This window comes from Sminthopsis crassicaudata, chromosome 3 (assembly GCF_048593235.1).
Source record: "Sminthopsis crassicaudata isolate SCR6 chromosome 3, ASM4859323v1, whole genome shotgun sequence".
Lineage (NCBI taxonomy): Eukaryota > Metazoa > Chordata > Mammalia > Dasyuromorphia > Dasyuridae > Sminthopsis > Sminthopsis crassicaudata.
In genome coordinates, this window is record NC_133619.1 from 653,715,509 (window position 1) to 653,741,114 (window position 25,606).

Consider the following 25,606-nt stretch of genomic DNA (forward strand, 5'->3'; position numbering starts at 1 on the left):
GTCAGTGTGGGAATATGTTTAGAAGAATTGCATATGTTTAATCTATACTTGCCATTTAGAAGAGGGAATGGGAAAAGGAGGGCGAAAAATTTGAAATATAGCTTTTGCAAGGTGAATGTTAAAAAATGTCTTTGCCTGTATTTTGAAAATAAAAAGCTATTATTATTATTATTATTATTATTGTTATTTGTAGTTTTTATTTACCTGATATATGCATGGGTAATTTTACAACATTGACAATTGCCAAACCTTTTGTTCTAATTTTTTCCCTCCTTCCCCCCCACCCTAGATAGCAGGTTGACCAATACATGTTAAATATGTTAAAGTATGAATTAAATACAATATCTGTATACATGTCCAAATGGTTGTTTTGCTGTACAAAAAGAATTGGACTTTGAAATAGCTTACAATTAGCCAGTGAAGGAAATCCAAAATGCAGGTGGACAAAAATAGGTGTTGGGAGATTCTCCAAGCTTTTTATGCGTGAGACAAGGCTGGGGTGAAGTAAAAGAATTTACTAAATTAAAAATAAAAGTTTATTTTAAGTCATCGAGAGATAGTGGAACAGAACTCGGTGATGGAATTAGAGTTCTGTCGGTTCGGCCCATTCTTCCCACCCTTGCAAATAAGATTTGAGACAATACAGAGATTTTGGATTTGAATAGGCTTCAGTAAGGCTATAGAAAGTTTGATTAGTGATAGTTCAAATTATATAGAGCTTAAGTGGTGGTACTTAACATTAATTCAGTTCTATTGAAAGTTAAATAGGAGGATAGCTCTATAGAAAACTTGGGTAGTGTCAGCTGAACTCTATAGAAAGGTAAATTAGTGGTACTTAACAGAGGTGGGGTTAGCTGACTTCTAGGTCATAAGGTTAAAGTCAAAATAACTTTTTAGGGTCTCCGACCTCAGTTTCCCTCTTCAGAGGGATTGGGAATTCTATGGAGTGGTTCCCAGTCATCTCCCAGAGTTCTTTCGCTGGGTGTGGCTGGTTCAGTTCATTACTGCTTTATTGGAGCTGATTTGGTTCATCTCATTGTTGGAGAGGAGCACGTCCATCAGAATTGATCATCATACAGAATTGTTGTTGAAATATATAATGACCTCCTGATCCTGCTCATTACACTCAGCATCAGTTCATGTAAGTCTCTCCAGGCCTTTCTGAAATTATCCTGCTGGTCAAACAGAACAATAATATTCCATAACATTCATATACCACAATTTATTCAGCCATTCTCCAATTGATGGGCATCCACATAGTTTCCAGTTTCTGGCCACTACAAAAAGGGCTGCCACAAACATTCTGGCACATGCAGGTCCCTTTCCCTTCTTTAAGATCTCTTTGGGATATAAGCCCAGTAGTAACACTTCTGGGTGAAAGGGTATGCACAGTTTGATAACTTTTTAAGCATAGTTCCAAATCGTTCTCCAGAATGGCTGGATGTATTCACAGTTCCACCAACAATGGATCAGTGTCCCTATTTTCCCACATCCCCTCCAACATTGCACATTATCTTTCCCTGTCATTCTAGCCAATCTGACAGGTGTGTAGTGGTATCTGAGTTGTCTTAATTTGCATTTCTCTGATTAATAATGACTTGGAGCATCTTTTCATATAGCTGGAAATAGTTTCAATTTCTTTATCTGAGAATTGTCTGTTCATATCCTTTGACCATTTATCCATTGGAGAATGGCTTGATTTCTTATAATTTAGAGTCAATTCTCTATATATTTTGGAAATGGGGCCTTTATCAGAACCTTTGACCGTAAAAATGTTTTCCCAGTTTATTGTTTCCCTTCTAATCTTATCTGCATTAGTGTTGTTTGTACAAAAAACTTTTCAATTTGATATAATCAAAGTTTTCTATTTTGTGATCAATAATGATTTCTAGTTCTCCTTTGGTCATAAATTCATTCCTCTTCCACAGGTCTGAGAGATAAAGTATCCTATGTTCCTCTATTTCTTAATCAATACCAAATGGTTTTGGTAACTGCTGCTTTATCATATAATTTTAGATCTGCTACAGCTAGGCCACCTTCATCTGATTTTTTGACCTTTTGTTTTTCCATATGAACTTTGTTATCATTTTTTCTAGGTCATTAAAATAGTTTTTTGGGGAGTCTGATAGGTATAGCACTAAATAAATAGATTAGTTTAGGGAGTATTGTCATCTTTATTATATTTGCTCGCCCTATCCAAGCGCATTTAATATTTTTCTAATTGGTTAGATCAGACTTAATTTGTGTGGAAAGTGTTTTGTAGTTTTGCTCATATAGTTCCTGATTTTCCCTTGGCAGATAGATTCCTAAATATTTTATACACTGGTAGTTATTTTAAGTGGAATTTCTCTTTTGTAACTCTGTTGGATTTTGGTAGTGACATATAAGAATGCTGATGATTTATGTGGGTTTATTTTGTATCCTGCAACTTTGAAAAAGCTGTTACTTTTTTTAAAAAGATAAATGATGGGAGAATAATGTTCTGTTTCCACAGATGTTGAAACTTGGGTTATAAAGATAAGGAATTGGTGGGGAAGTCATAGTGGTACTCTGTACTATCTTGGTCTGCAGTAATGCTTGTAGTCACAAAATTATTTATTCAAACAGAAAGTCAGGTTGAAGGGAAGAGTGAAGTATCCCGTTAAGATATCCTAGTGAGTCAAAGAATTAGCTAAACTACAAAGTTCCTGATAAGGGAGCCCAGGCCTAAGGCTGGCTAAAACCAGCTGGGATCTATAGGGAACTCCAGCTTTATGCAAGCATGCATGCTTAATGAACCTCATACACATTAACAGGCCCTAAGCAACAGAGTCTCTGCAAAAGCAAATTATAACACTAATGAAAATGGCAGATAATGAAATGAGAGTCTATCAAATAAGAACACATTATCCAAACATGCTCTATATGTAGCAAGTTGGGAAAAGAGATGAGAAGTATCAAGACATTTTCACATCTGGTTAATCTTGCTGCTTCTTTTTTTTTTTTTTTTTTTTTTTGAATAATAGCTTTTTATTTTCAAAATACATGCAAAGATAGTCTTCAATAGTCACCCTTACTCCCCATGTGCAATTCTTCTAAACATATTTCCACATTTATCATATTGCACAAGAAAAATCAGAAAAATGGGGGAAGAAGTAGAAAGGGAAAAAAAAAAGCAATCAAATAACAATTTTAAAAAAGATGAAAATACTATGCTTTGATCCACATTCAGTCTCCACAGTCCTCTCTCTGATTCTCTCCATCACTAGACCATTAGAATTGGTTTGAATCATCTCATTGTTGAAGAGAGCCAAGTCCATTAGAATTGATCATCATATAATCTTATTGTCCCTGTGTATAAGGATCTTCTGGCTCTGCTTATTTCACTCAGCATCAATTTATGAAAGTCTCTCCAAGCCTCTCTAAAATCATCCTCTTGTTCATTTCTTGTAGAACAATAGTATTCCTTTACCTTGATTTACCATAACTTACTCAGCCATTCTCCAACTGATGCCCATCCACTCAGTTTCCCGTTTTTTGCCACAATGAAAAGGGCTGCTACAAACATTTTTGCACATGTGGGTCCCTTTCCCTTCTTTATGATCTCTTTGGGATATAAGCCCAGTAGAAACACTGCTGGATCAAAGGGTATGCAGAGTTTGGTAGCCTTTTGGGCATAGTTCCAAATTGCTCTCCAGAATGGTTGGATGAAAAAGGATTTCAGTTCTGTGTTTTAAATTTTCATGGTTTAGGAGTCACTGACATTCAAGGATGTGGCCGTGGACTTCACCCAGGAAGAGTGGAGCCTCTTGGACCATTCTCAGAAAAAGTTCTACAAGGAAGTCATGCTGGAAAATTCCCAGAACCTGCTCTCTGTGGGTAAGAACAACTTCTCCTGAGAGCTCAATCTGTCATCAAAGGGATGCCTTACTTCCCTAGTGTATAGGGTGTGAGCATTTATCAATTATTAGAAAGACAAAAATGTTAGTCTCTCCTAAGTTCCCCCAACTCCCTGATTTTCCTAATATGGGAAAGGTCTTTGCATTTTGTGATAGCAAAGTGGGACTCTGTTGCTCTTGAAACTGTATCATTCCTAATGTTTGTGGCTTCTTGGTACAAAAATAAGTGTTATAAAATTTTAGACTTGGAATTGATTCTCAGAGGTTATCTAGCCTAGCCCCTTCTTAGAGGTGAATTTTGCCTACAAAATCTCCGAAAAGTGCTCATGCAACTTTTCCTTGAGGATGAGCAATGAAGGGAACTGCCTATCCAACAAGGCAATGACTCCCTCTTTAGAACAAGTCTAATCTTTAAAAATCTCATTTTGTTAATAAGTATAAATTTGTAGCTCTTTACTCCTAATCTTGCCCCGTCCAAGAAATTTACCTTTGTTTCACTCTTCCCCTAAATTCTAAGGCAGTTGATGGGAAATATAAATTTATGTATACCCATGTATAACATATCAGATTGCTTGTGGTTTTGGGGAGAGAAAAGAATAGGAAGAAAGGGAGATAAATTTGGAACTCAAAATCTTATAAAAATGTTGAAAACTATCTTTGCATGTAATTGGAAAAAATAAAATATTATTAAAAAAGAAAAATTACATTTATGTATACCTACTATGTGTCAGGCACTGTGCTAAGTACTTTATAAAGATTATCCTATGGGGCCTCACAATTCCCTTTGAGTTTGTTGCTATTATTATTTCCGTGTTACAGTTGAGGAAACTAAGTGTCTGAAGCTGGAATTGAACTCAGATCTTCCTGAATACAGACCTAGGGTTCTCTTCCTTGAACTACCAGCTGGCTCTGTTTTCTAGAAAATGGAAGCTGTGGAATAGGACCATCTTTCTATGAAGGCGACCAAGACAGAATTTTTTAGCTCCAAATTGGCTGCATGATTTCCTACTAATCCCTAAACTTCCAATAATAAATACCATGTCAATCATCCTTGAAAGGTTATAAGAAGCCTTGCCACTGGATCTAAATGGCTCTGGATGGGAAAGTGAGGCAGGTGACCTTGCACAACCCTCCCTCAAGTCCAATTCACTTGCATGTCATGGTGTCATCTTCCTGATGCCTTGGTCCTCTTCAAAAACAAAAGACAGACAACAACCTGTGCTTCTTGCTCATATATCCTCTTTCCCTAAAGAGGAATAAAGTCTTATTTTTCTCTCTGTCCTCATCTCTTCCTTTTTCCTCATACCAAGGGATCCCAATTCTCAGAGAAGATTTGCTTTCCCATTTTGAAGATAAGAAAACATCGCCCATCTTGGAACAAAAAGCCCCAAGAAATTCCTGTCCAGGTGAATGAGATGAGAGCAGGTATGAGGGCTGTTATCACAGAAAACACCTGGGTTGTAGGGAAATTGCTAAAACGATCTGCATGCAAGCAATAAAAAGGGGGGAAATTCTTTTTTAAATGCTTTTGAACAAGATGAGCCTTAGTATTCCCATCTGTGAAATTAAGAAATTGGACACTATGGACTTTCACTTCTAATCCTATAAGAAGTCATTGTTTAAAACTTTGGGGTAGGGAAATCTGAAAACATCCAAAAAAGGAATGAAGTTGTCCCATATTTTTTTTTCAAGTCAACAAATATCTATTAAATACCTACTGTGTGCCAGAAACAATGTTAAGGGCTGTAGCTACAAAGAAAGGCGAGGGATGATCCCTGTTTTCAGGGAATCCACAATCTAATGGGGAAGAAAACTGGGAAACAATTATGTAGAGATCTGCTGTCTCCAGGATAAATTAGACTAATAAAGAGGGGGAAGGAATGAAAGGAAAAAACTGGGAAAGGATTATTATATTATTGTAGGTTTTTAGGTGTCACTTCAAGGAAATCACAATAAGTTTTCTAGGCATGAGGAGCAGCCAAAGAAAGGGGGGGGGGGGAGAAGAAGATGAAGGATTTTAACCACCAGAGATTTTGTGTTCAATCCTGGTGGTAGGAAGCCACTGGATCTTGTTGAGTGAGGGATGATGTGGTCAAAAGTGTGCTTTATTTAGGAAAGTGAATTTGATGTTGCATGGAGGATTAAGTAAACTAAAGAGAGAACTGAGGCAGTGAGACCAGCCAGCAATGTCTTGTAATACCATAGGTTTGAGGTTATATGAGTGTGAACCAAGAAAGTAGTGAGAGTAGAAAAGCAGAATCAATTCTGCTTTTCTTCTGCAGCATGATAAATGTGGACATCTGTTTAGAAGAATTTTACATGTTTAACTTATAATGAATTACCTGCTGTCTAGGGGATGGGGATAAAGGGAAGGGAGGGAGAAAAATTTGCAACAAAAGGTTTTTCAATGGTGAGTGTTAAAAACTATTTTTGCATATATTTTGAAAATAAAAAGCCATTATTGTTATTAATTATTATTATTATTAAAAGTAGACTCAATAGGGCTTTACAAAAAATTGAAAGAGGGGTTGTGAGTGTATAACAGATAACGAGAGGTGATTCCTGGATTGTAAGGCTTGGGAAGATGGTAACCTGATAGCAATAATCAAGGAAGAAGATAGGAGGACTGAAATATCAACAACTGACTTGGAAAATTGATCCAGAATCTTATTTGAGAATTATTGAACTACCTAAAAGCCATGATCAAAAAAAGATCTTGGATCTCCTCCTTAAAGAAATTATCAAGAAAAATTATCTTGATATCCTAGAACCAGAGAGTGTGATAGAAATTGGAAGAAGACACCACTCACCTCTGGAGAGTGATACAAAATGAACACTCCCAGGAACATTGTAGCGAAATTTCAAGGAGAAAGTACTGCAAGGAGTTAGAAAGAAACAATTCAAAGATCATGGAGAAGTCAGGATTACACAGGATTTAACAGTTTCTTTATAAAAAGGACCAAAGGGCCTGGAATATGATGTCCAGAAGGTAAAAGAACTAGGATTACAATCAAAAATCCCTCAGCCTAGAAAAATGAGTATAGTTCTTCTGGAGGAAAATGGACATTCAGTGAAATGGAAAACTTTCAAGTATCCCTGATGAAAAGATCAGACTCAAATACAAAATTTGATTTTCAAGTACATGACTCAAGAGAACAAAAAAGCAAATAGGAAAGAAATAATAAAGATTTTAATAAGATTAAGTTATTTACTTCCCTACACAGAAAGGTGATACTTGTAACTCTGAAGAACTTTCTCATTATCAGAGACAGAGGGCACAAATGTAAGTTACTTTAATGACATAATATCCAAAAGAATAAAAGAGGTGAGAAAGATGATTGCATTTGGTGGTCCCCTATAAAAGGAGATAGTATATTGGATTAAAAACCAGAATCCTGCAATATTATTTACAAGAAGCCCATTTGAAACAGAGACACAGAATAAGGATAAAAGCTTGAAGAAGATTTATATTATTATATTATATTATATCAGATAAGTTTAAAAAAAAAAAAGGCAGGGTTAGCAATCATATTCTCAGACACAAATAAAGCAAAAGAGATCTAATTATAAGAGATAAAGAATAAAACTACATCTTGAAAGAAAGAAATAATACCATAGACAGTAAAGCAAGAGCAATATTAAACATGTGAAATTGTTAAGAGGAAATTAAATGAGTTACAGGAAGAAACAGTCTAACTTTACTGATTAGAGACTTGAAATTTTTCCTCTCAGAATTAGATAAATCTAACCAAATAATAATAATAATAATAATAATAATAATAGCCAAGAAAGAAGTTAAGCAAATACAATTTTAGGAAAGTGAGATAAGATTAGGCCTTTGGGAAGAAAAAAAATTGAATGGAAAGATAGGAATATGAAATTTTCTCAGTGGTACATGGCCTTACATAAATACTGATCATGTATTAGGACATAAAAACCATACACTCAAATGTAGAAAAGCAAAAATATTAAATACATCTTCAGATCATAATGTTATAAAAATGTGTTCAATAAAATTAAAATTAATTGAAAGCTAAATCTAATATTAAGAAATGAATGGGTCATTAATAATTTCAACACATTTTTAGTTGATTCTCTAAGATTCTTTAAGTACCATTATGTCATTTTTTTTTAAATTAATTTTATAATTATAACTTTTTTTTTTTGACAATACATATGCATGGGTAATTTTTTTACAACATTATCCTTTGCACTCACTTCTGTTCCGAATTTTCCCCTCCTTCCCTCCACCCCCTCCCCTAAATGGCAGGCAGTCCCATACATATCATATCATTTTCAAACAGTGAAAGTTTTCTTTCCTCATTGTCTATTCTAATTCCTTCAATTGTTTTTCCCCCTTCTTACTGCTAAGGCTAACTTTTCTAATGTAATACTGAATAATAGTAGTGGCATCTTTGTTTTACCTCTTATTGGAAGGGTTCTAAGTTACCTTTTTTACAGAGAATGCTTGATGATGGTTTTAGATAGACACCACTTAATGTTTTAAGGAATACTCCTTTTATTCTTATGTTCTTTTGCATTTGTGCATTGATCCCAAACAAATCCCAAACCCAAATCAGGCATGCAAAAAGTTTGCTATGATTACATCAAATTCTATTTTTCACTAAATGCAGTTTATCTTAAAATGTTTCTCAACATGTCATCCAATTGTTTCTAAACTATTAGAAAGATTTGATCTTTAAGTACAAATCAATTTCTGATGAATGGACAGTGACATACATGTAACTTCATTTTAAAAAATCATATTTCCACATTAGTAGTGTTGCAAAAGAAGAATCAAAATTAAAGGCAAAAACCATGAGAAAGAAAAAACAAAAAAGTGAAAATAGCATGCTTTAATCTGCATTCAGACTCCATAATTCTTTCTCTGAATGAAGATAACATCTCCCATAAGGAATCTTTTGAAATTGTCTTAGATCGTTGTATTGCTGAGAAAGGCAAAATCTATCAATCAGTTTAATCATCTGTACAATTTTGCTTTTACTATCTACAATGTTCTGCTTCTTGTCACTTCACTCAGCATCAGTTCATGTAAATCTTTCCATGTAATCTCATTTCTTGCTGTACACTATACACTGTACACTGCATCTGAATAATTCCTCCATTCTAGAGTAATCTTGCAATTGCTTCTCATCGGTGCTGTCATTAGCGGATCAAAATCTTACAATTGTTTGCACTTTTTCTGGGCATATGGGAAGCTCTCTGAAAAAAAAAAAACCATCAATAGGCATGGGTATTATAAATCATCTTGAAACTATCAAGGACTATCTCCACCATTCTATAATAGACCTTCTATCACCTCTCATTTCAGAGTTAAGGCTATTTTCTAATTTGAACTTAACTTCTACTTATGTCATGTTTCTTGTCTCTGATTTTCAAAGGAACTGTATAGCAATAGTCATTCTGTAGTTTCTGGGAAAGTGTAGCTGGTATGTCAGTGGAAGAAGAAGGCAAATCTGGACAGCATACTAAAAAATATCATTTCCTGACAAAGGCCCATAGAGTCAAAAGTATGGTTTTCCAGTTGTATTGCATGACTAAAGTTTTAGACTATAAAGAAAACTGAGTACCATAAAATTAATACTATCCAACTGTGGTACTGGGGAAGACTTTTGAGAGTCCCTTAGACAGCAAGAAAACCAAATCAATTAATACTTAAATTAATTCAGGCTAATCATTAGGAGGATAAATACTGGAGCCAAAGCTTCATGTGTAGTTTCATGAAGTTACTTTTACCATATGAGACCACATGAGAAGACAGGATTCATTGGAAAAGACCTTGAGATTGGGAAAAATGGAAGGTAAAAGGAGAAAGCAGGTGGCAGATGGTGAGATGGAGAGAGAATATCATAGAAACCATGAACATAAGCTTGAACAGACTTTGGGAAAGAGTGGAGAATAGAAGGGCATGGGGTGCTATTTGATGGAGTCAGAAGAGTTTAAACAACAAAATTTAAAGCATCTTTAAAAGTGGGAAATTATTTTCTACCATGAAGCCTCTGGATGAAGAGAGGATAGAGAGTGGAGTCTGGAGTCAGGAAAATTTAAATTCAAAATCCAGCCACAATACTTACTAATTCTCTAGCATGGATAAGTAGTTAGAGTGCCTCTCTTTGTCTCAAGTTCTTTATGAGGAAATAAGGAATACTAGTACCCACCATCTAGGAGTGGAGTGAGAATCAAATTTTTTAAATATTTCAGAAGTGCTCTCTTACTGACCTAGAAAAAATAACAATAGGGGCAGCTAGGTGGCTCAGTGGATAGAGCACCAGCCCTGAATTCAGAAGGACCATGTTACAAATCTGGTCTGACACTTAACACTTCCTAGCTGTGTGACCCTGGGCAAGTCACTTAACCCCAGCCTCAGGAAAAAAAAAAAAAAAAAAAAAAAAAAAGAGAAGAAAAGAAAAGAAAAAATAACAACAAAGTTTATATGGAAAAACAAAAGGTCAAGAATTTCAAGGGAACTAATAAAAAAAAAATCAAATGAAGGTGGCTTAACTGTACCAGATCTAAATTTATATTATAAAGCAGCAGTTATCAAAACCATTTGGTATTAGCTAAGAAATATTCTAGTTGATCAGTGGAATAGGTTAGGTTCAAAGGACAAAATAGACAATAACTTTAATAATCTAGTGTTTGATAAACCCAAAGACCCCAGCTTTTGGGATAAGAATTCACTGTTTGACAAAAACTGCTGGGAAAATTGGAAATTAATATAGCAGAAAGTAGGCATTGACTCACACTTAACATCACACACCAAGATAAGGTCAAAATGGATTCATAACCTAGGCATAAAGAATGAGATTATAAATAAATTAGAGGAACATAGGATAGTTTACCTCTCAGACCTATGGAAGAGGAATGAATTTATGACCAAAGAAGAACTAGAGATCATTATTGATCACAAAATAGAAAACTTTGATTATATCAAATTGAAAAGTTTTTCTACAAACAAAATGCAAACAATATTTGAAAGGAAGCAAAAAAACATTTTTACAATCAAAGGTTCTGATAAAGGCCTCATTTCCAAAATATATAGAGAATTGACTCTAATTTATAAAAAATCAAGACATTCTCCAATTGACAAATGGTCAAAGGATATGAACAGACACTTCTCAGACAAAGAAATTGAACTATTTCTAGCCATATGAAACAATGTTCCAGAAAAATACAAATTAAGACAACTCTGAGATACCATTATATACTTGTCAGATTGGCTAGAATGATAGGGAAAGATAACGCAAAATGTTGGAGGGGATGTGGGAACACTGGGACACTGATACATTGTTGGTGGAATTGTGAATACATCCAGACATTCTGGAGAGCAAGTTGGAACTATGCTCAAAAAGTGATCAAACTGTGCATACCCTTTGACCCAGCCGTGTTACTACTGGGCTTATATCCCAAAGAGATCTTAAAGAAAGGAAAGGGACCTGTATGTGCCAGAATGTTTGTGGCAGCCCTCTTTGTAGTGACCAGAAACTGGAAACTGAGTGGATGCCCAGCAATTGGAGAATGGCTGAATAAACTGTGGTATATGAATGTTATGGAATATTATTGTTCTGTAAGAAATGACCAGCAGGATGATTTCAGAAAGGCCTGGAGAGACTCACATGAACTGATGCTGAGTGAAATGAGCAGAATCAGGAGATCATTATATATTTCAACAACAATACTGTATGATGATCAATTCTGATGGTTGTGGACCTTTTCAACAATGAGAGGATCCAAATCAGTTCCAATAGAGTAGTAATGAAATGAACAGCTACACCCAGCAAAAGAACTCTGGGAGATTTCCCAATCCCTCTATTTTTGTCCAAGTGCATTTTTTATTTCCTTCACATGTTAATGGTACCCTATTTCAAAGAGAGTTGGTGCACAATATTTAGTTTGAAGATGATTATACACTCAATGCAGCTTCCGAAGCTGACATGCAACAATGTGTAGATTGATTCTATATTGCTAGGGTTAATTTTGGTCTAACTATTGATGCCAAGAAAGCAGAGCTTCTCTACCTGCCAGCACCAGTTCCCTATGTGGAATCAATGGTTACAGCAAATGGAGAAATTTTCAATGCTGTGGATAAGCTCACTTACCTTGACAGTAATGTACACATAGAGGATTAGGCTGTCACATGCATTGCCAGAACTAGCTTAGTGTTTGGGAGGCTCCGAAGGAAAAGATGGGTCAGAAGAGGGAATATAATGCCTACCAAACTAAAGTGCAGAGAGTGATTGTGCTGATGTTGTATATCTGTAAAACCTGGACATTCTACCAGTGTCATGCCAGGAAACAAGCATTTTCATTTGAATTATCTTAGGAAGAATCTGAAAAACCTGACAAGATAAGGTAGTATACACTGAAGTTCTTTTTAAGCTGAACCCTCAAGCATTCAATTTCTATTCTGTAGGTTCATCTAAAAGACTGTTGTGCAAAGAACTCATACGAGGCAAATACTTACATGGAGGTCAGGAGAAGGGATATATATGAACATATACATATATACAAACACACACATATATCTATCTATATAGATATAGATATGTAGACATTCTCAAGATCTTTGAAAAACTCTGGAATTGATTGGGAAACATAAGAGACATTTCCTCCATGCAGCATGGCTTCTCCGCATCAAAGAAGGCACTGTACTTTTTGAGCAAAGCCAGAATTGCAGTAGCTCAAGGAGAATGTGAGGTACACAAATTTAGACATCTCCACCCCGAATGTTCATATGAACTATTTGTCCATGATGTGTGGGACAACTTTCTGAGGTTTATATTGATTAGCCCAGCCACAAAAAAACACATTGTACCTTGACTTCAAGATACTGATCTGAGAACAAAGAACAATAACCCAATTCAGATTCAAAGATATTATTCCATTTGCTGTGCATAAACTAAATTTAGTGGTTTACAGACTTTTCTTTTGGAGGTTCATGATCATGGTCCAAAAGGATCAGAGTCAAAAATTCTTTAATTGCATCTTAAGTGGCAAATTGCCTGTTTCGTTGCAAATCTATTTTTCCTCTGAAACAATATGCATGTATGTTTAAAGAAAAAAATATTTTTGCAGTGATTCCAACCTATCTTGATAATCATCAAATGATGATTTTGGTACTTACAGAGACTACATCAAACTCTACCCACTCTTAACTAAGTGCAAGATATTCTTCCAGTTTATCAACCAGTAATCAAATTGTTTCAAACTGTTAGAAAGTGATGATATTCAAGTGAAAATCCATTCAAAGGTATGCACATATCCAATTTGCTTTCTATATACAGTTAGAATAGTTATGTCATTGTAGAGTTACTTTGAACCTGCCTCTCATGAGCACTGTAATCACCAAATCAAAATATTATGGACTGACTAAAAGATGATCTCAGAATATAATGAAATATAATTATATTGTCTGAGCTAATATGGAGAGAAATGAGGGCTAAGAATGGTTTATTATATTATAACATCACTGATCAATGCAATGAATAATCATGGTCCCAGAACAGTAGTTTCCAAAATATTTTGTTCTTAGAACCCTAACAATAACAATAATAAAAAGGGTGTCATGAAACTTTCTGGTTATTTGATCTATACTTTAATTAATGTTTAATTTTTAAAAATAATTTGTGGATTAAATACTTATAATGATGACCTGGATAATGTTTTTCCCTTGAGGTTCCAAATTAATGCTTTTGTTACAGTATGTAATTATAAAATACAAAATTTAATTCTACCTTAATTATGAAAATTAAATTATAAAACCAGAATATAAATTATGACATAATAGAGCTATCTGTAAGAATTTTTAAATCCAGCGATAATTCATATTACTTTCAAGATTTCCGTTCAAATTTCCAAATTTCATAGATTTTGTTGGCTACAAATAAATTTTTAGTTAAGTTACAACTTAGAAGATGTGGAACACAGCCTAAAATATGAAAATCATTTTAAAGTTGGATATTTTCCTTTGAACAAAATCTGCAGTATTTACTTCAATAGCCAACAGAATCAGTCTTCAATTTGGTTCTGCATCAAGTTGATTTAATAACAACAAAATAATGACAATAGTAACCAGCATTCTTATAATGCTTACTATTCAAGGACTGGGCTAAGTACTCTGGAGATGTTCATTTGATCCTGACTATAATTCTGTAAGTCTGGTGTTGTGCCTATCCACATTTTGCACATTTCAAACAGAAATAAGAACAAGTTAAGTGGCTTGTCCAGGGACACAATGCTTTTAAGTGCCTGAGGTATTTGAATTCAGGTCTTCCTGACTGCAGGACCAAAGCTCTATCTACCATACTAATGCACTTTGATTTATAAACAGAATACATTGAAAATACTCATGCACAAATTTGTGAGAATTTTACAAGCTCTTTTGGTAAGAGAAGAAAATTTATCTTTTGTTTTTAGTCTACAAACTAACCAAAAAAAGAAATTGCTAGAAACTGTATAAAAGATTAATTTTTCTATTAATCATTGACGTGATATATTAAAGAGTAAATGTATTTGAAGTTCTGTTGCATTTATTTCCTTGGTTGTTTTAAAAGTAAAAACAACTAGTAGAAAAGGGGAAAAAATTCTCTTCAATCTAACTTTCTTTTTTCCATTACTGTCATACAGGCTAAGACTCCCTCAGAAACTCTGAATGATTCATCCACATTGCAAACTAGTTCCTTTGAAAAATCAACATTTTGGGGCAGCTAGGGGGCGCAGTGAATAGAGCACCAGCCTTGAATTCAGGGGGACCGGAGTTCGAATCTAATCTCAGACACTTAACACTTCCTAGCTGTGTGACCCTGGGCAAGTCACTTAACCCCAGCCTCAAAAAAAAAAAAAAAAAAAAAAAAAAAAAAAAAAATCAAGATTTAACAGTAATAAGTTATAATCAGAAAATAGTTTTAACACTGCAGTGAGACCATATTAGATCTGTTTTTATAGAACATGAGGTGGTCCATGATGTTTTTAAAATGGTTTGTAATTAAAAAAAAACCAAAAACACAAAAAATCAAAATCAAAAAGGATTGTAATTAAAATGCCCAATGCTCAGTTTTCAAAGAGCCTATCACTTCTGAAGTCTTTATCACAGAAAGTCTGCAAAGCTTTTCCCCAGTTAATTGCTCCATTTACATTTTAGATGCATTTTAGTATTTTTTAAGATGATGAAAATGGCTGTTTTATTTTCTGTAATCTTCTCTGGTCCTCATTTGATGAACTATCAAAAACTGAAAAATATACCTTCTTCATTAGTCTTCCAATATATCTGAAGGGACTTTTCATGTCTAAGTCACATATCCTTTGAAGCTAACATTGATATGCTAAGAGATGTCAATCTATACCTAACTTTTGCCAGACTACTTTCCAATTTTTCTGGTATTTTGAAGTCATTAGTAAATTGCCTCATAATTAGGGTCTTTGGAATTACCCAAACAATAGTTTATTGTACACACTTTTTTTAAACATATACTCTGCATCTGATCTGCTCAATTTCTCAAGCTTTAAGATACTCCTTTGCAAGAATTACAGACCTAGAGAGCATTTGAGTCAGAATTTGAACCCATCTTCTTGATTCTAAAACCAGTGCCCCATTTTTTATATTTTGTGCTTTCCTCTAACCTATTCTGAAAATTTGAGTGAAAAGTAACTAAATTGTCCACATATTTTAGATATTCTGCTGATTCTTAGAGTCCATGAAATGAATACTTGCCAGCTTTTTCACTTTATTTTTTTACATATATTGTCTCATTTGTTCTTCATATTAATTCTAAGGAGTAGAGTAGTTGCTATTATTATGCCTGTTCTACATGGAAAATCAAGCAGATTAGGTGAAGGGACTTGCTTGGGATCATACAGCTAGGTAGTATTAAGGACTGAATTAACATTCTGGACTTGTAGTTCCAGGCACAGCAAACTATTCACTGTCTACTGATTAAATAAATCACTTGGACTTGATTCTTTTCAACAATGAGGTGATTCAAGGCAATTCCAATTTTTGTGATGGAAAAGTCATCTGCATCTAAAGAGAGAACTATGGAGATAGTGAATGTGAATCACAACATTGCATTTTCATCTTTTTGTTGTTGTTGTTTGCTTGTTTTTTTCCTTATTTTTCCCCTGTTGATCTGATTTTTCTGGCACAGCATGATAAATGTAGAGATGTATAAGAATTTGAATCTATACTGGATTACTTGCTGAGAGGAAGAAGAAGGGAAAGAGGGAGAAAATTTTGGAACTCAAAGTTTTGCAAGGGAGGATGGTGAAAACTATTTTTGCATGAATTTTGAAAAATGAAAAACTATTATTTTTAAAAACTTTTAAAAAGAAATCACTGTAGAAACAATGATGTAGAAATCATGGCATTCAGTATCACCAAAAGAACAGGGAGGAAAACTGAGTACCAATCAACTAATAAAGGCTAATGAAATTATGGTATATAAATGTTATGGAATAGTATCAAAAAGGAATACCAAACAGGATTACAAAAACATTTATTGTATTTATAGCACTTTTTGAATAGTATGAAATCTGGGATGTCTATATTGCAGCAAGGGGTCATTACTCATTAATTGGATCCATGAAGTTTTATTTCCAGCATGATTTCTCGAACATATGAGCTTCACATAAAGACCTTGACATTGACAAAAGGCATTTATTTTAACAGTCTTTCCCCCCCCACATAGACATCTTGATGTCTAGTAATCTCCATTTACTGGAGAACTACATATCCCCATTGAGCTAATTCTTAAGGCTTCACTCCAGTAGGAATCTTGTTGATGTAAAGAGATAGCTCTAATTAAAGGCCTTCCTATATTGAGTCCATATAACCCATTTACCCAGAACGAGCTGTTGTTGAACAAGCTCAGTACTCCATGTTAATACCCTTCCTCATTCATTACATCGATATTTCTATCTATTAAGAATTCTCTGATGGAAAAATAAGGGATATTTGCTCCTTGAAGGATTTACCCAACTGTTTAAATTCCTAAGATTTCTCTCCAAAGTGACATCTCTGACATACAACGAGACTGAAGTTCTTTTTGGAAAGTCTATTCGTGATTACATTCAAAAAGTTTTTTTCCTAGTGTGGATTTTCTGATGTTTAGGAAGAGTAAACTTTTTTTATGAAAAACTTTTCACATTGATCACAATCATATTTTTTTCTATTCAGTGTGGATTCTCTGGTGTAAATAAGGAGTGGACTTCTGTCTGAAAGTCTTTCCACATTGACTGCATTCATAAAGTTTTATCTAGTGTGAATTCTTAAATGGCTAGCAAGAGTGGACCTTTTTGTGAAAGTCTTTCCACACTGATTACATTTATAAGGTTTCTCTCCAGTATGAATTCTCTGATGCTCATGAAGACTATATTTCACACTGAAAGCCTTTCCACACTGATTACATTCATAAGGTTTCTCTCCATTATGGGTTCTCTCATGTTTTATAAGATTGGCATTCTGTGTGAAAACCTTACCACACACATTACATTCATAAGGTTTCACTCCAGTGTGGATTCGCTGATGCATAAAAAGATTGGAATTTTGAGTGAAAGCCTTTCCACACTGATTACATATATAAGGTTTCTCTCCAGTGTGGATTCTCTGATGTACAGCAAGACCAGAGTTCTGTCGGAAAGTCTTTCCACACTGATTACATTTATAAGGTTTCTCTCTAGTGTGAATTCTCAGATGGTTAACAAAATGGGCCCTATATGCTAAAGTCTTTCCACATTGATTACACTCAAAAGGTTTCTCTCCAGTGTGGATTTTCTGATGTACAGCAAGAGTGCACTTTTTGGTGAATGTCTTTCCACATTGATTACAAGTGTAAGTTTTTTCTCCAGGGTGGATTCTCTGATGATAATAAAGAGTGGACCTTGTTGTAAAAGTCTTTCCACATCGATTGCAATCATAAGTTTTCTCTCCACTGTGAGTTCTCTGATGAAGATAAAGAGTGGACGTCTGTCTGAAAGTCTTTCCACATTGGTTACATAGATAAGGTTTCTCTCCAGTGTGGATCCTTTGATGAATAGCCAGAGTGGATTTTGTTCTAAAAGTCTTTCCACACTGAATACATTCATAAAGTTTCTCTCCAGTGTGGATTTTCTGATGTGTCAAAAGATTGTTTTTCTGTACAAAAGTCTTTCCACACTGATTACATTCATAAGGTTTCTCTCCACTGTGGATTTTCTGATGTGTCAAAAGATTGCTATTCTGTGTAAAAGCCTTTCCACATTGATCACATTTATGTGGTTTCTCTCCACTGTGGATTCTCTGATGTATTCCAAGACAAGACCTATTTGTGAAAGTCTGTCCACAGAGATTACATTCATAAGATTTCCCTGCAGTGTGAATTTTCTGATGGTCAATAAACTTTGAGTTCTGGCTGAAGGTTTTCCTATTTTCATTTCCTATATAAAGCATTTCTCCAATATAACTTTTATGATGTCTAACGACATCTGAACTCAAGCTGAAGGCCATTTCCCATTGATTTCCTTGATACATTTGCATTTCATGAGGCTTCTCAGAACATTGCATGAGCTCATCCTTTTTACTAAAGCATCCTCTATCTTCACTACTCAGAAAACAATCATTTCCTGGAGTCATTTTCTTACACTGAATTAAGCCTGAATGTTGCCAGAAACCTTTTATATCTTTATCAAATTCACAGTGATTATTTAGATTTTTTTCTCTCTTGATACCTAAGTCACAGATTTCTCTCAAACTAAAGTCACAGGGACCATCAGTCTTCAATCTTTGCTGGTGAGATTTTTTCACAAAAATGCTCAGCTTTAAAGCAGTCTCATTTACTTCAAATTTGGTCTCTGCATCTGAAGGAAACAAAAAAATATAATATGTAGGCACATATATAAAAAATTCTCTTCCTTCCATGGGAAAAAGTAAGCTGACATAGTCTATCTCTCCAGTTTAAAACAATGGGCAGAATCAATTGAAAATGCCACAACTGAAAAATGATTAATGAAAATCTTCAACAGCAATGACACTGGATGCTCACAATAAACCTGTGACATAGGTAGGATTCTCATTATATTTTATGTAATGTAATTACATTAATCTAATGTAATTACATTATGTAACATAATGTAATGTAATGAAGCCATGAGCTCAAAAGGGCTCATGACCAACATCCCTGCAGGAGATACTAGATCTCAAATCCCAGGACTGCCTGTGCTCCATCCCTAGCACTCCATGGCCTTTCTCCATTTAACTTCTAATCTTTCATTCAAATGATTCTGCTGATTTTTCCTTTTAATTTGGTGTTCTCAAGAAAGCCTTCAGCTTCTCTATAATAGCCAGGTTTCATGTACTATCACTTAGTCATGCACTGTAAATTTCATATGCTAAGGAAGGAAAGAGACAGAATTTTCACCGGTCATAAATTAGATTTCAGTAATATTCAAGGATTTTTTACATATTATTCAGATCCATCAATATTATGCCATTTATTGCCCATATGCTAAAAACTTATATGACTTTTATTAATCACAGAAATGCAAATTAAGACAACTCTGAGATACCATTATTCACCTGTCAGATTGGCTAGAATGACAGGGAAAGATAATGCATAATATTGGAGGGGATGTGGGAAAACAGGGACACTAATACATTGTTGGTGGAATTGTGAATACATCCAATCATTCTGGAGAACTATTTGGAACTATGCTCAAAAAGTTATCAAACTATGCATACCCTTTGATCCAGCAGTGCTACTACTGGGCTTATATCCCAGAGAGATCTTAAAGTAGGGAAAGGGACCTGTATGTGCAAGAATGTTTGTGGAAGCTCTTTTCGTAGTGGCCAAAAACTGGAAACTATGTGGATGCCCATCAATTGGAGAATGGTTGGGTAAATTATGGTATATGAAGGTTATGGAATATTATTGTTCTGTAAGAAATGACCAACAGGATGATTTCAGAAAGGCCTGGAGAGACTGACATGAACTGATGCTGAGTGAAATGAGCAGGACCAGGAGATCGTTGTGTACTTCAACCACAATACTATATGATGATCAATTCTGATGGATGTGGCCATTTTCAACAATGAGATGAACCAAATCAGTACCAATAGAGCAGTAATGAACTGAACCAGCTACACCCAGCAAAAGAACTCTGGGAGATGAACTACTATATAGAATTCCCAATCTCTCTATTTTTGTCCACCTGCATTTTTGATTTCCTTTAGAGGCTAATGGTACAATACTTGAAAGTCCGATTCTTTTTGTACAGCAAAATAACTGTTTATATATGTATATGTATATATATGTATATATATGTATATATATATATATATATATACATATATATATATATAGTATTTAATTTAACATATGTAACATGTATTGGTCAATCTGCCATCTGGAGAAGGGGTGGGGGGAAAGAGGGGGAAAAATTTGAACAAAAGGCTTGGCAATTGTCAGTATTGTAAAATTACCCATGCATATATCTTGTAAATAAAAAGCTATAATAATAGAAAAAAAAACTGATATGACTTCATTATCTGCCATATTTTGACCATAATATAATTTTCCTGTTGATCCTTTTTAACCTTATTTTTTTTTCCATTTCCACGTTTAAGATCATGTCATAACTGCCAGCCAATCCTATTTATTTTGTATTCACCATATATAAAATTCTCAGCTTAGCATATGAAATTTTATGGAGAATGAAAATGTGTATATATAGTATAAAAGTATAAAAATAAGAGTATAAAAATAATATAAATTCAATGACTAGTAGTTTAAATTACTAGAGAGTTAAAACAACACATTTGTGAGTTGGTCAAAAATGTTCTAAGAATAGACAATTTGGGGAACCACCATTCAGGAGTCATGGTTATTCGTTAAACATTGACCAGTGTTGCTACTGTATAAACTATTCTACTGGTTCTGTTCACTTATTTATGTATCTGTTAAAATAAATCTTAGATTTCTCTGAAATTGTACCTTTTATCATTCCTGAAGATCAAATTATCTTCTATTTTATTTTTAAACCATTATTTTTTCTAGTCATTTCACATCTGTTTCCAATTTTTTGTGACAATAAAAAGGAGCTATACTTTTGGGCTGGTCTGATATCAGTTTTTCCCCCTCTTTCTTTAATGCCTTTAATTCACTGATCGCTTAGTGATTATCAGTAGGCCAAAGCTGAGTTGAGGCTGGGAGTAGAGTTCCAAACTCTGTTACAAAATGAAATGGTATCTGATACATTTGTTTTAATGCTCTGTGAATCATTGTTTCAAAAGTATTTCTTATACACAAAATGGAGTAGGGTTCTGCTACCTTAAGCACTCTGCTACTTGTCTCCATTACTATGGATACATTTATACCAAGCACATTTAGTAACAATAATTAGTTATGCTTTCTCTATCATATCCTCCTAGTCCCCTCCTCAATCTTTAGGGGGAAAGAATAATCGGAGAACGGAGCAGAAACAACAGGAGAAATTTAGAATGAAAATAATCTTCACCCAACTTTGTCACCTAACCATTCTAGTCCTATCTCATTGATGGTACCCTATTTTTAAAGTTCCCCATATCTTTCATTTCTCCTGTTTGAAACATTCTCTATGTTGGAAACATTTTCCATCTCGAGGTTGCCAAATGGCACCGTTGATAAATCGCTGAACCTAAAGCCAAGAAGACGTGAGTTCAAATATAAATTCAGACACTTCTTATCTCATTTTTACAAATAAGGAACTCAGGCATTAATGGTTAAGTGATTCTCCAAGGGAAACAGCTTGCAAGTGGCTTTCAGGAAACTGAGGCTTCCTGACTCCAGGCCCAGCACTCTACTGTACCGCCATGATAGGTGCTTAATAAATGTCTGTTAACTCAAAAAAAAGGTCTAGGAAAGAGCATCAGCTCTTTCTGGACATTTTCAGAAGGCTTCCATGCCCCAAAGTTCTAAACAATGATTCCTTATAAAATAGTAGATTTATCACTAGAAGGAAAGAGAAATGCCATGGGATCCAATCTTCTAATTTCATTGATGGGGAAATTGAGGCTCAGAGATTCAGTAACTTTTCTTGGATCATCTTGCTAATAAAAAGCATATGGAAAAAGAATTCCAAGGCAGATGTTTCTGCCCCAAGCCCAGCATTCCCTTCACCACCACACAGATGTTTCTGAGAGACCATCTCTCATATAGTTGCTTCCATCTCACTCACCAGGACACAAATTTCTTGCGCCTTTTGGATTCAGGTTCCACAATGAATCTTTGTCCTCAGAATGGGAGAGCAAATCTTCTCTGAGAACTGGGATTCCTGGCCAGAGAGAATATGGAAGGGATGAGGATAGAAACTTACACTTTGCTCCTCCTTAGGGAAAGGGGAAATGGAAGCAAGAAGCACAGGATGGTTCCTAGGGATCCTCAAGGATGGTTTACAGGGTATTTATGGGTAGAAGCTTGAGGATGAGGAGATCACAGCCAGTTTGGAGGTAGAAAAGTCTGTTTTTACCTCCTTCATAGAAACATAGACACGTTCTACAACTTCCATTAGCTAGAAATTAGAGCTAGCTGGAAAGTTTAGTGATGAGAACCCTGGACCTGAATTCAGAAATAGCTGAAGGCAAATCCAGCCTCAGACACTTAGCATCTCTGTGCTCCTGGGCAAAGCACTTAACCTAAGTTTTCTCAGTTGTAAAGTGGGGTGATAACTCCAAACTCAGAGGGTATTCTGAGGATCTGATGAGATTGTATTTCTAAGGCATTCAGCACAGTACCTGGGCACAGGAGGGCTATATCAATGCTTATTCCTTTTTCTTCCCCTCTTCCTCTCTGTGCTGTTATTTGGGGGGAGAATTAAGAAAAAAGGTAAACTTATCAAACAAGGCAAGACTTGAGGCATAAATTTATGCTTGCTAATAAGAAAGCTTTTTAAAGATTTTGGTGTTCAGTCATTTTTCAATCACTTCAGACTCTTCCCGATCCCATTGAGGGTTTCCTTGTCAAAGATGCTGGAGTGGTTTGCCATTTGCTATTCCAGCTCATTTTACAGAAGAGGAAACTGAGACCATTTAGACTTAAGGGACTTGTCAAGGTGTCACACAGACAGATCATGTGCAAGACCAGATTTGAATTCAGTAAGAATAATCTTTCAGGCCCAGCTGTCTGGGCTCACTGTGAAGCTAAACTGCTGTTTTAAAGACTAGACCCATCCCTAAGAAGAAGCGGTAACCTTGCCGGATGGGGGGGGGGGGGTTACTGCCCATTTTCAAAGAAAAGCCCATGAACAATTTTTAAAGATTCTGCAGAGAAAATTCTTGTCCAGTCGGGGACTAGGATAGATAATCTCTAAGATTAGTTCCAAGTCTATAACCCTTGTTTGTTTGGTAACCCGTAGCTTCCTAAAATAGGAAAGAAACAAAACAAAGTCCCTTCTTCCTACCACAAAATGCAAAGACCTTTGGTAGGGAAAACCAAGTGGCAGAATGACCCTGTGGGAACACTATCACATTGACAATTCTAATAACTGATAAATGCTCAGAAATCCTGAATATTAGGGAAGTGAGGAAGACACTCCTGGGGTAGCAAATCCAGAGTTCCTCGGGGAGGTGTGCTTACCCAGGAAGAGCAGGTTCTGGGAGTTTTCCAGCATGACTTCCTTGTAGAGCTCTTTCTGAGAACGGTCCAAGAGGCTCCACTCCTCCCGGGTGAAGTCCACGGCCACATCCTTGAATGTCAGGGACTCCTAACCATCAAAATTCAAACCTTTACCGCTGAAAGAGACTTCAGAATTTATCAAGTCCAACCTGCTCAACGTTCTAGAGGAAATGGTGGGATAGAGAAGGGATCTGCTGAAGGTCATATGACTTATGAATCTTGGAGCCAACATTTAAAACCAGTCATTAAAAAGGGAGGGAGTGCTAATGAGAAAAGCAACTTATAGTTGCATTTAGAATAAAGTTGAATAAAAAAAAAAAAAAAAAAAGAATAAAGTTGACAAATAACTTCCTATGAAAATTTTCTCATTAAATCAAGAAGAACATATTTGTTCTAATCCAGTGAGTTATAAGAATCAGCAGAGGAGAAAGAGAGGGGATGTGAATGTTTTAACTTGTCAATGACAAAGGTTTTTTTGTTTTCATTTTCCATTATATAGAAATATAGTAACTGATCAGAAAAGAAGGGTTTCTTCATTTATCAAAAATGGGAATTTTTCATAACCTATTATTACAGATTGAGCTACTTCACAAGAAAGAAGTTTCTAGTTTATGAGAAACAATTTTTTTTTCCCTGAGGCATTTGGGGTTAAGTGACTTGCCCAGGGTCACACAACTAGGAAGTGTTACATGTGTGAGACCACATTTGAACTCGGGTCCTCCTGAATTCAGGGCTGGTGCTCTATGCACTGCGCCACCTAGCTGCCCCTATGAGAAATTAACTTACCACCAAAACCAAAATTTAAAGACACAGGATAATGAATTAAGAGGTAGAGTGATGGATAAAAGATGAGAGATTGGCAGAAACGTGAAAATGCCTTGATATTGAGAGTGGTTTTTTCTAGTTTCCTATATATTGAACGTTGAGCCAAAGCATTTTTCTTTTCTTTCTTTTTCCCTGAGGTTAGGGTTAAGTGACTTGCCCAGGGTCACACAGCTAGGAAGTATTAAGTGTCTGAGACCAAATTTGAACTCGGGTCCTCCTGAATTCAGGGCTGGTGCTCTCTCCACTGCGCCCCCTATCTGCCCCAGGCCAAAGCATTTTTATCTAATACTGTTTCATTATCTGCCATCTTCATCTTATAACTTATGCATTATGAATTTCTCTTTTGGAGATTCTGTTACTTAGAAACAATTCTCAATCATGTGGATAATACTGTCTTCTCCCTTTGATCATTCTGATTTTTTCATTAATGCAGCCAATTAATGCTTTTTAAAAATTTATATTTCTTCTCTACTTCCATTTATTTCTAAGTTATCTTAACTTAATTTATGGCTCTTTTACCAGTTTTTGAGATTCCCAAGAACTTACAAACCTTCCCTTTTCACTAGAGACTGGAGTCACAATTCTTCATTGCATGGTATCTATTAATAGTATGGGCTCTTACGAGAGCATTTATGAATTATCAATCAATAAAAGTACTATCTCACTAGAGGAGGTCGGTACCTTTATTGGTAGCTAATTCTTGTCCAATTGAGTCTCTAATTTACAAAAGAAGCCATGGCAAAGCGCTTCCTTCTCAAACCTCTCACATACATCCTTCACCATCATAGGATGAGGTCATAAACTCCAAACTTTCTTCTCCGGTGAGAGTTCAGCTCACACATCTCCTCGATTCTCACCTGAGGAGGATCACACCATACTAACTCTGGACTTCTCTGAAGGCCAGCTCCACTATTCCACTTCTTGTGGGACATCCCGGCAGCTTTAGCACGCCACCTCATCACTACCTGCTGTTTCTCTGGTGGAGGATGGGGTCATAAACTCCAGATTTCCACTGGAGGAGAGGGTGGAGCTCAGACATTTCACCTCTCACCTGGCTGTTCCAGGTGAGTTTGAGGCTTCTCCACCATGCCCTAGTGTCTGCTGGGTTGTCCGTGTAAGCTTCTTTTTTGTGTGTTTGATTCTCCTAGGGGACTGTAAGCTTTGTGAAGTCAGGACTTGGGGAATCTGAATTCTCAGCACTCATGATATGCCTGATGTATTATAAACATTTAATATATATTAACTACTGACCACCCAAACACT

General features: G+C 35.4%; 1 protein-coding gene across 10 annotated transcripts in view; it reads right to left on the bottom strand.

Moving 5' to 3' along the window:
- The window catches only part of LOC141564686 (KRAB domain-containing protein 5-like), a 69,833-nt gene that overhangs the window by 32,065 nt on the left and 12,162 nt on the right, over positions 1-25,606 (bottom strand). For 3 of the 10 annotated variants that reach the window (XM_074307455.1, XM_074307454.1, XM_074307453.1), the window contains exons 3-5: positions 23,480-23,606; positions 22,639-22,698; positions 22,083-22,178 (exon numbers count right to left, since the gene is read on the bottom strand). The exons of 1 other annotated variant lie outside the window; for it this stretch is intronic. In XM_074307455.1, the coding sequence (XP_074163556.1) occupies positions 22,083-22,178; positions 22,639-22,698; positions 23,480-23,606 (283 nt within the window). Of the gene's footprint in view, positions 1-526; positions 1,176-8,373; positions 9,102-22,082; positions 22,179-22,638; positions 22,699-23,479; positions 23,680-25,606 lie in introns of those variants that run through there. 6 more of the 10 variants (XM_074307456.1, XM_074307457.1, XM_074307461.1 and 3 more) reach the window with 5 other exon arrangements.